The sequence below is a fragment of the Engystomops pustulosus genome, chromosome 7, assembly GCF_040894005.1.
Source record: "Engystomops pustulosus chromosome 7, aEngPut4.maternal, whole genome shotgun sequence".
Classification (NCBI taxonomy): Eukaryota; Metazoa; Chordata; class Amphibia; order Anura; family Leptodactylidae; genus Engystomops; species Engystomops pustulosus.
Window position 1 is genome coordinate 91,908,212 of NC_092417.1, and position 11,250 is coordinate 91,919,461.

Genomic DNA, 11,250 nt, shown 5'->3' on the forward strand with positions numbered 1-11,250 from the left:
TTCCCCGATCAGGTCTGTCAGAGTTCACCTTCTTCGTCCTGGTGCATGTAAGTGCTTGGTGACACAATTTTAAATGTTAAATCCCACGCGTTGTCCGAGTCCGTCAGATCGTCCCAATTTGTGTCGCGTGAAAGCCGGTGTGATTGTGACACAATCCCTGAAAAGTCAGGAGACTCAACGAAAATGCGGCCGCGGGACCCTTAGTAAATAAGCCCCAATGATGTGTGTGTGTGCGTATATTTTTCTACGAAGTATAGTAGGTTCCTGTATGATCACTTACTATGATGCAAGGCTGCAGGTCTGTGTATTCCCTGTCTTGCTGTGCACTAGATCTCTGTGCACAAGCTGTAGCCCTGATTCTCTGTACCGATTGGATGAGCTGATAAGACTCGATCATGTGGTGCCAGGAGTAATTATGGCTTCACTGCCCAGAGTTGAGGTCACAAGCAGAAGCTGCTTTTCAGGAAAAGCTGAGACTACTTTACAGAAAGGAATGATAGAACAAGATATATCTAAGACCAGGAAAAAGCCAGCAGCATGATACAGTTATCTTTGGAATTGTTATCCTTTGTTATCAAAGGATTTCAACAGTGTGATAAAACTTTTTGCGATAAACTTTTGTCCAGTAACTTTACAGTTATGCTTTAAAGGGAACCTGTCACCAGGAGACCCATTTTTAGCACTCCCCCAGTCCCCACAGAGCATAGTACATACACTGCCACTGTTTTTGTATTAAAAATTTGTTTTACAGAAAAAAAAAAGATATGTTACATTGTACCTTTCATTAGCATCTGCTGTGTGACTAGGCAGTTGCCTTTTGGGAGGAGCTGGAGAGGAACAGTTCCCCCCCCACCCTTGGGGAACAGCTTCTCCATGTGACCTTTTCGAATATATGAAAACACCCATCACTGGGCTTAGCGACGCCCCCTGCTCCTCTACAGCCAATCCCGAGTGAGGGGAGTTATTCATATATTTGAAAAGGTCACATGTTTCCCAAGGGTGGGGTGGGGGGGGACTGCTCCTTTCCAGCCCCTCCCAAAAGGCAACTGCCTAGTCACACAGCAGATGCTAATGAAAGGTACAAAATAACATATCTTTTTTTCTGTAAAACCTATTTTTAATACAAGTGTATGTACTATGCTCTGTGGGGACTGGGGGTCTCCTGGTGACAGGTTCCCTTTAAATAAAAACACCAAACTTTGTCAAGTTGTTTTTTTTTTAAATTTTTTTTATTCCACTTGTTCAAACAAATTCCTTTCACTCACCGACACTCGGCATTGTAATTTTTAATGAAACCTCATACTAAATATTGCACAATTTAACAGGTATTCTAAATATGCATTTATAACTTTGCTGGCACCAGGGTCCTTTAGAAATGGCAATTTCTGCTTTCTGTGGCACCAACAATACATAGTGATCTGGAAATAGGTGTTTTACATATTTACTCTTAAATACACATAAATATATACAATATTATATAAACCTAAAAAAAACATATAAACCATATAATCTATATTTTAACAAATATTTACAATCTTTACTTCGCTTCCCTTATAGTAGGGGAATCATTTTATCAGATTGATGCAAAATTAGTTCAAAGTTTGAACTATGTTCCTTTTAAGTCGTATCCATGAAAAGAGATGACGTTTAACAGTGTAAGGGTCCATTTAAATGGCCGGGAGGAGGAGTTGGGAGGGGTAAGTGCTGTTCACCCCTCTTCCCTCCACAGAAAGCCGCGCGGGCGATCAGTCAAAATATAGTACAAGTCCTATATTCTGTGGTGCAGCCACCCCACACATGGACGCCATGTGCTCACCGCACCTCTACTGTGAGTCATAGAAGTCTATAGTGGTTTGTGATCTGGTCACAAATCCTCCGACCATATCACGGCTCCCTTAACAGCCGTCTGAATGAGCCCTAAGAGTCAAGGTTTACATACCTTTCCTACAGGACTTGCATGAAAGCACTTTGTTTGACCAGAAAAGTAAGAGTAATCTGCAACCCTGGAGCTCTCCACAGCATCTGTCATGTCTGGGGTTCATAGTGCCACAATAGGTGGCTGGCACAGGCTGCCCTCCACTGACATACAGTAACAATCTTCATATGCAAATTAATAATACCATATAAACAACATATAAATACAGAAAGAAAACATACAATATAACAATACATCCAGCATACTTACATACAAGATAGTGGTTGAAATCTTCTCACTGTCATATACTTTTTGCTATCTACCATCAAAATTAAGCATGATAAACCAGAGACACACTTGTTCATAGATCCAGACACCGTGACTGTGGTAATCTTCTTATAGTTGTTATCCATCGCTTCCTTCCTTCTAAAATCAGCTTTTATAATTATGCTAATGAGCCTGAATGGCTCTGGGGGGCATTACCAGTGCCCCTTCTTTGCTGCAGGTGCACAGGCTGTAACAAATACATGCCTCGCCCTCCCTCCTTCCTCTGCCTGAATAATCCAGCAGCATGAAGTGCAGGGGAAGGGGAGACCTTCTCTGCTCATTTTAACAGCCTGTGAAGCTGCAACACTCTGGGGTCTGAAAACGCCCTCAACCCAGAGCACTTCTGGCTGATAGCATAATTATAATAGTTTATTTTAGAAGGAAGAAGACCATGTATAAGAAATATAAGATTACCACAGTCACAGTGCTTGGATATATAAGTAAGCGCCCCATGAGTATGCTTGAATTTGATGGTAGATTTCCTTTAAGCAGTGACAACATTGTCTATAGCAGCATTTGGAGGAAAGTGAAGGTAATCTATACCGGCATCCCTTCTCATTGTGTATGTACCTTTTAAGTCTTTGGTCCATGACTAAATAACTGAGCTTAAAATGATAAAGGTGATACAACAATCATAGAAATGTCAACTTTTACTTAAGAAGGTAAGAAGCTGGTTGTGCATTACCAACCGATGGCCAGCAGGTGGTGGTATATGACCTTCTAGAATTGTTCTGATGCAGTTTGTGATAAATTTTGTCTTCTAGAAACTTTTGATAAATCTGCCCAATGTACGTCTACACCTCTCCCCAGCATTGGTAATTAACAGGTCAATTGCAAATGATGCAGATTATTATTTAATATTGAACTACAAATTAAGATTTGTAGTTTAGTCACCTAAGAGGATAGTCTTTTTCCAAAAGTACTTTCCTAACTTCTTATATTCATTAATCCCAGAATATTTTTAAATAATTGTCACAGCTCATGGATTGTCACAGTTGTCTCTATGTGAATTGAGAGTCTTTTGGGACATTGGAGTTAGTACATAGCACTGTCACATGCCCGGCTGTCATAGGGTGAAAAGAAGAGTTTGCTGCTTTCAGGTTTTCCAGTAGTGGCAGAAGGGAGACACAGGGTGCTTGCAGCTTTCTGGTGGTTTCTGAATCCCCAGCTGAGGAATGATAATTTTTTTGTTGCTTTTTGTGTTTTGGGGTTCTTGTCATCATCCATGTTAAGACATACCAAGGAGTAGGTCTTCTGCATCCCAGCAGAGTATGTGGCACTTTTGTTATGCTGTTCAAAAAACAAGAGTACAGGAGTGAGGTGAGGTCATAAGTGATATCTAGAAGCATGAGGTTATGTGTGGTATTGCAGCTCCACAGTCAACTGTCTAACTAGAACAATACTTATAAAAAGATTTGAAGACATTTTTCTGATCAAAATGTCTCTATTCCATGCTACAAGTAACGTTCTTTGTGTACTTATTCTTTTACAGTACAAGATGAGAAAAGCACATACCAAGCTTGATGTTTGATCCTGGATACTGATCACTTTGATCTCCTTCCCTTGATCATTTATTCCATTTAGCATATGCATGACCTCATTTATCGAGCACCATTTGCAATCCTTATCTTCTACAGACACAATGTAATCTCCTTCTTTCACGCCTTCTCTCTAAAACATGAAAAGTGGAAATATTAGTGAAATTATAGAAACCTCAGAATGGACAATGCAGCAATAAGTGATATAAGGATAGACCATGAACTCAGTTTGTTATCTCCTACTCATACTAAGTTTTCATACTAAGGACCTTTTCCTCTGAATAGATTATGTGATCATTGGTGGATCTGTCTGGATGAGGAAGATTTTCTTTAAAGGGAACCTGTCACAAAGCACACACTGTCCACATCAGTGAGAAGGTGGAGTAGCTTGACTGTCAACAAATGTAGTGACTTTATTATAATATACACGACACAAACAAGTCAAAATACTAATGTGTAATTCTGCTTGCATAATAATACGTATCTGATATGCACACTCTCCAGAACCCAAAAGAAATTCTATAAAGAAGACTGCCTGGATACAAAAAGTACAAAGCTGTATTACAATGACTCTGTGCATAAATACCTATCTCATGTGCTGCCTATCTGGCAAAATGGCACAGTAGCATACAGTAATCATCATACAAATGTGTACAAGTAAAATAGGATATCACTAGGTGGTTGGGAAATGGAGCCAATCGGCCCACGCATTCCGCCTCCTTTTATTGCTTCCTCAGGGGTCATAGTGTGTGCCGATGGTGATGCCCACACTATCATGTTGGCAAGCAGCTGACATCATGGTGCGTGTGACGGGACCGCATGGGGAGCCAGAGCTGAAGACCGAGGAGGATTTGCTGGGGGCATCAGAAAGGTGAGTACATGGGGTTTTTTTCCCCCCATAGGCTTGAGTATAAGCCGAGTTAGGGTTTTTTCAGCGTATTTTTTGTGCTGCAAACTCTGCTTATACTCGAGTATATACGGTAAATATTTTTTTTGTGTCAGAAGGGATTTGAACTTGTAATCTCTGCTCTCTAGCCTAGCTGTAGGCTTAGGAAGGATTTTATCTAACCAAGAGCTGCACTAGAGCTTCCATAGAGTTACACAAGCTCCATGCACTGGTATATAAAGATGGATCTTCTCAGAGATCTCTCTACTGTATATATCACTACATTATTCTTTTTCTATTTTTTTAAGTGTACCATTCAAACAGTTATTTTGAAGACACAAAATAAATAATACATTTTATATTAACATTACCAGGACAACCTTTACAACACATAGTAAACTTCCATAAAAAACGAAAGCTCTCGCAAAACAGTGTTTGCATGCGTTTTAATGGATAGCGATAGGCGATGGAGCTGAACCCCCGACCCCATGTGATAATACTTTTTTCTTTTCTTGAAACTATTGTATCGTTATTGAGTATCGTCATACTTCTCCAGTATTTGTATCACACTCAAAATTCTGGTATCAGTGCAACTCTACATGTGACTATCATTCCACTTATTTTTGTGAGACTGTGCTAAGCTATAGAAGCCACACAACACAAGTGTACTATTTCTCTTTTTACACAGGGATCATGGGAAGCCCACTAGTGAGACATCCACTGATCAGATGCTTATTCCTTGTCCACAGGATAAGGGACCTTTAACACAGCAGCTTTAACTGAACACAAACACATTAAACTGAATACATATATTCACTTGGCAGTGTTTGGGTTTTTTTTTTTTCTAACCAGGATAATGCACAGAGAAAGTGTTTTATCCGTTTTTACACACATTCAAGCCAATGCTCACTGCACATTATCCACATTTTTGCACAAGAAAACATAAAACTTTGGAGAAAAAACAGAAAACTCATTGAGATTTGACAGTAAATTATCAGTTTTTCACCAAGACTCTAATTTCTACAATACTATGCAGAAATGCTTATGATTGGGAATGAGCAAGACGTGTTTTCCATTATTTGTAGGTAAAACATCTGTTGGTAATTCACAGATCTTATATAAAATGCAATGAAATATTGTGGCACATTTTTGTACTTACTGCGGCAGGACAAAGAGGATCGAGTGCGGTTATCTGTACGGGGCAGTCACCTTTTAAGATGAACCCTAACTCCCCATCTTCTAGAGTAAGAAGGACCTTCCTTGGTGCTGTCCACCTCTGTTTTGCTGAGAATACTGACAGAGGACCCTAAAATATGATAGCAAATATTTAGTTTGTTTTAAGTAAAACAAATCTTCTTACAGTGTAAGGGTACATTCACACAGCCGTATGCCCAGGCGGGCATACCGGGGTGCGCTAGAGAGGAGGAGACTCCTCCATTGAGAAAAGCGACGCAGCAAAGATAGAGTATGCTCTATCTTTTCCCCAAGTGTGACGCGGAACTGACATTGCCGGCTATGGGGACATATATACGGGCCCATAATACATCCCCCAGACGGCCTTCTGAATATACCCTATCTAGAACTTGTATCTCGTTTGTAGGCTTGCATTACATTCTACATAAAGCAAGAATTTGTTATGGTTCTCCCTTGCATACCTTGTGTTAACTTTTACGTATATTTATAAACTATCTGATGTTTATGTAAATAGAAGCTGTGAGTATAGAGGTAGTGAAGGCCCTTTCCATTACTTTCAGTACTGTGTATAAAAGAAAGAAGAGCCCTCAGGGGTGGACCAGAGAATGCTGTGAACAATGGCAGACTCCTGCCTGTAACTTTATGTCATCTTATACATAATAAACAGATATTCTTGTTCATGTGATTTCTAGAGACATCAAAGTACAGCATACAGGCATTTGTGTTATACAAGGTGGTAACTGAATCTTTGTGCTATGCCGTGATACATACCAATCGTTGAAAGAAATCAATCACTTTCACCCTGGAGAGTGGAGGAGGAATGATCTCTGCCTTGTACTCTGTTTTACCTGGGGAAGATCAGAAGACTTTATTGTGAATACATTCCAGCAAATTATCCAGAACATTTGTAGTTTACACTCTAATATAATGTAATAAAATCCCATATCACAGAAGCCAGTCAAGTGGTTATGCAGCTGATACAGCCAAGTAAACAATAAGGTGGATGAACAGAGAAATAATGCTGTTCATATTTTATTACATTTCATCAGCCTCCAATTGTTAGTTTAACTCTGAAAACCCCTTTGTTTTTTTCTCAAAGGACCTCTATCACCAGATCAAGGAGTAGGACCTGCTCTTCTTTTAGCTTCTTATGCTCTGGTTATTACAAAAAAGGCTTTAAAATTATGCAAATGAGTCTGAGGGGCTCCAGACTCCATAGGAGTTAATGGAGCCTGCAGCTCCTCAGACTCGCTTGCATAATTTTAAAGCCTTTTTTTCTTAAAAACAAGGGCATAAGAAGCTAAAAGAAGAGCAGATCCTGCCAGAGGGGGCAAACACCAGTATGTCTGTATTTTTGGTTTACAATCCTTGATCTGATGATAGATGTCTTTTAATTTGGGCTAAAACACACAGACCATGTAGTGTCCTGTTTCACAGATCCGTCACTGCCTGGAATATGATAGAAAGGGGGAGATTTATCAATGCTTCAATGGCTTAGACACGCTGATTTTTCATTTGCGCGTCTTTACGCAACACTAGTTTCACCCGGCAGGTGTGCCACTTGAGGGATAAATCAAGAGGCCTAAGCGGGACACAAGGTGGGGGGGTGGCCACTTTTATACGCCAGCGCATGAGCGTCAGCCTATGATAAATTTCCCCCATGGTGTCCCTCTGCTGCTGAACATCAGTGCCCAGTGGCAATACTTATGGCTTTTATAATGCACAAAACGCAGGAATTTTATAGCAACTGTTTATTTGGCCAGCAGGAGAACCACAACAGGAAATCTGGCACTAGAATGTTCTCACACAAAAGTGGGCTGAGGATTTAGCAACACTGAGTTCCACATCAAAGCATTAGAGCTCACAATTCTGTATATACTTGAGTATAAGCCATGTATAAGCCGAGACCCCTAATTTTAACACAAAAAACTGGGAAAACCTATTGACTCAAGTATAAGCAGAGGGTGGGAAATGCATTGCTCCCACCCCCTGTAGTATACAGCCTGCCAGCCCACTGTAATGTATGGCCTGCCAGCCCCCTGGAGTATGTAGCCTGCCAGCCCCCCTGTAGTAAAAAAAAATTAACACTGTACAGACCTTTCCGACGCCCCCAGTAGGTCTTCTTCTTGCTTCGGATCCTTCTCGGGTCCTTTGATCTGCTTCGGCTCCTTTTTGTGTCTTTTGGGTTTCTTCAGGTCTTGACGTTCGGACGGCACACACAATGACGTCAGCCGCTTGCCAATGTCATTGTTTGTGAGCCGCCAACATCGCGAGGAGACCGGAAGAGAAGCGGAAGGACCCAAAGATGAGCAGAAAAGCAACAGAAGGACCCGAAGAGGATCCGATAGAACTGAAGAGGCACAGGAGCATCGGACACAAGAAAAGGACCTACGGGGGACTTCTGAAAGGTGAGTACAGTGTTAATTTTGTTTTATTGACTTGAGTATAACCCGAGTTAGAGTTTCTCAGCAAAAATTTAGTGCTGAAAAAATCTGCTTTACTCAAGTATAAACGGTATATGTATATTCATTGCATGTTCATACAGGCCACACTTACTGACTATATCGGGGGTCACCAGTATTCCCAGGAAGTCATCTTCTTTCTTGTAAATAGAATCTTTGAGAAGCGCCCTCTTATGGAAAGCAGACAGTATATCTTGCAGTATGTTAATCTGCTTGAGTTTGCTGCACAGATTAGATAATCTAAGGGCTTCCTCATGACACAGGATCGCTTTGGATAAATGCGCCTTTCCTACACAAAAGACAAAAACATAACAATGCTCAACTAAGAAAACAACAGAGACCAGAGTGGACTGATACGTGACAAGACATTTGTTGACCAATTTATAGTTACTTTTTTTCTATTGTCACAGAGCGAAAAGGAATGTGAACTATGTCCTGTGTAACAGGGTGCGGCCAGGAGCAAGGGTGGTATCACCAGGTTTTGTGGAATTTTCATAGAACTCTATAAAGTGGCAAAGAGCCTGAGGCTTATCTTTATATCACATACAAACACTTATCCAATAGGACACAATGTGACCGATTTTTAACTTCATGTTAGCTAGGATATCTTATTGTCGTCATCTATTTGCCCCAGAAATAATATGACTATGTATGTATGTATCACATTCTAAAGTTTATAATATAGAGTTTATAAAAAGATATAAGCTACATAAAAGGTCACTTAGTGACTACATACTCCCTTTCCCTCTACTAATGGAGAGACACACAGCGCACTGTGTTCTGCTTGTGTCAGTTTGTACATACATTTCATTGCATTACTTATTCTTTACTTACACTGTGTTATATTCTGTATTATAGTCACTACTATTCTTTACTATACCCATTACAACCTGTATTATATTTATAATTATGCTGGATGGTATGTGAATCACAAAATTTCAGCATCTGGTTCCTTGACGAATCATGATTACAATACAGCATTGGTGTTTAGTGGGGGCAGAAAGGAATCATATATCATATCATTATGTTGTGCAGAGTCCTATCCCAATGCACTGTGGTCACACTGTGAAATCTGGCCAGTGCAGGTCCATGATTCACAGACTGACCACGGTTGTCTAAGACCTCAATCACCTTAAACGCAGTGTGATTGTTATGATCACAATAATTATACATTACTTGGCACAAATATGTAATTTGACAGGATGAAAACCACCAGACTGCAGGGAATGATGGAGGATATCAGCTGTAGCTGAAAATGTGCCATTCTGAAGAATAATACAACTATAGAATTGTTTTCATTGAGCTGAACTTGCAATCATTTTTGGCTCCTCCAAGTCACTTTTAATTCCAACATCACCCAAGGATCTCTCTTCCAGAACTTTATCTGACTCCTTGACACTTGATCATTAAAAGGATGATTGCTAAACATATTTTGTCACATCTTCTATATCTGTTTACCTAGAAGGGTCCGCTGCTGTTTATCCTTCAGTATATTCATTGCGGTCATTCCTTCTGGAATGTGGTCATAAAGCTGCGATAAAGCTTTCTCCTGCTTGTCCTCATCATTACGAGGTGTCACTGTCAATGCAAATCAGGGTAATGGTTATTCCAATAAACACAAGAATGAAAAGTCTGCATTATGCTGTTATATACTGTACCTATAGAGTGTAACCCAGATTATATCATGCTTATCCAAGACGGAGTTCAGTACTAAAACTTATTTGATAAAATCATTTAATTTATATATTTATAAATAGATGTTCCAATGAAGAGGCAGCATTTCAATATATGTGAAAGTAGGGTGCATCTTTATTCCATAGCATAGATTCACCCTACTTTCACTGATATTGGAATGCTGCCTCTTCATTGGAATTACTAATGTGACCCTTTTACCCAGGGATCTACGGCTTTGCATTCATTTTAAGTGGTGCTGCTCTGGACTTTGCTTTTTAGATCTCCGGCAGGCGTTCAGCTGAGCTGAATGATAATGGAGAAGCTTGTGGCTGACAACCTCTTACAATTATGTTATGCAGTTGAAGCTAAGGCCAGGTGTGGATCAGAAAGATGTAGAGATATAAAGAACAAGTACTACTCTTATCCATTTTTTTTATCCACTTATGGTGTTGGTTACATAAACTCCATACACAAACCTGAATGTGGAAATAGATCCAGTAGGTACATTGAAATGTTGAGGTTTGTGTGGTAAGTAGAAAAATACATTAATTTTTTTTTACAGGTGACGATTGGGCTGGTTCCCATGGCCTAGATGAGTGAAACTGAATCTTGAGTAAGCCAGACTTATCAGCCCCACACTAATCTGAACTGAAATGCTGAGTCTGGGTTTGGTTCGGCAATTCCAAGTGACATACAGACTAAGTAGAACCCTGAGAAACCTTATACATACATATACATCTGGACAATAATGACTTCAGAACAATACATCTACACTACAAACACTTACACTGGTGATCAGTGAGTGTGATTGCTGCAAAATAGTGAGCCAGGGCTTTGTAATGTTCTGATTTTATCTGTACCATAACGGTCCAGGAATACGGGATGTTCTCCTTGATAGGGGCCTGGTTCATAGCGTTAAACACTTGCAAGTAAATCTCACTGACCTGTAATGAGAAATGTTGTTAGATGGGAGTACACGTGACTGCAGCATATAAAAGACACCTATCACAAGCTCAGACATATATGGCCCTTGTCCCCTGCATAGTACCAGGCCCAGTATTAGAGATAGGACTGATATAGGGAACAACAGAGATTAAAACAAAGGCGCCCAGGTACCATGCAGTGGAAAATTACTAACTAATAGCATCTCCTTATAACAGCAATAGACCCTGAAATTCTGCAATGATAGGAATGTGCAGTTACATATAGCAGGTTATTTGCTACATTCCAGGCCACTGACCTCTATAGTTGATG

General features: G+C 40.1%; 1 protein-coding gene across 1 annotated transcript in view; it reads right to left on the bottom strand.

Annotated features, from left to right (window-relative positions):
- Nucleotides 1-3,112: 3,112 nt before the first annotated feature.
- Nucleotides 3,113-11,250, bottom strand: part of RHPN2 (rhophilin Rho GTPase binding protein 2) — a 42,905-nt gene continuing 34,767 nt past the window's right edge. Inside the window, exons 9-15 of the mRNA XM_072117235.1 lie at nucleotides 10,784-10,940; nucleotides 9,781-9,900; nucleotides 8,417-8,611; nucleotides 6,632-6,708; nucleotides 5,826-5,972; nucleotides 3,758-3,913; nucleotides 3,113-3,532 (exon numbers count right to left, since the gene is read on the bottom strand). Of these exons, the coding sequence (XP_071973336.1) occupies nucleotides 3,278-3,532; nucleotides 3,758-3,913; nucleotides 5,826-5,972; nucleotides 6,632-6,708; nucleotides 8,417-8,611; nucleotides 9,781-9,900; nucleotides 10,784-10,940 (1,107 nt within the window). The 3' untranslated portion in view covers nucleotides 3,113-3,277. The remainder of the gene's footprint in view (nucleotides 3,533-3,757; nucleotides 3,914-5,825; nucleotides 5,973-6,631; nucleotides 6,709-8,416; nucleotides 8,612-9,780; nucleotides 9,901-10,783; nucleotides 10,941-11,250) is intronic.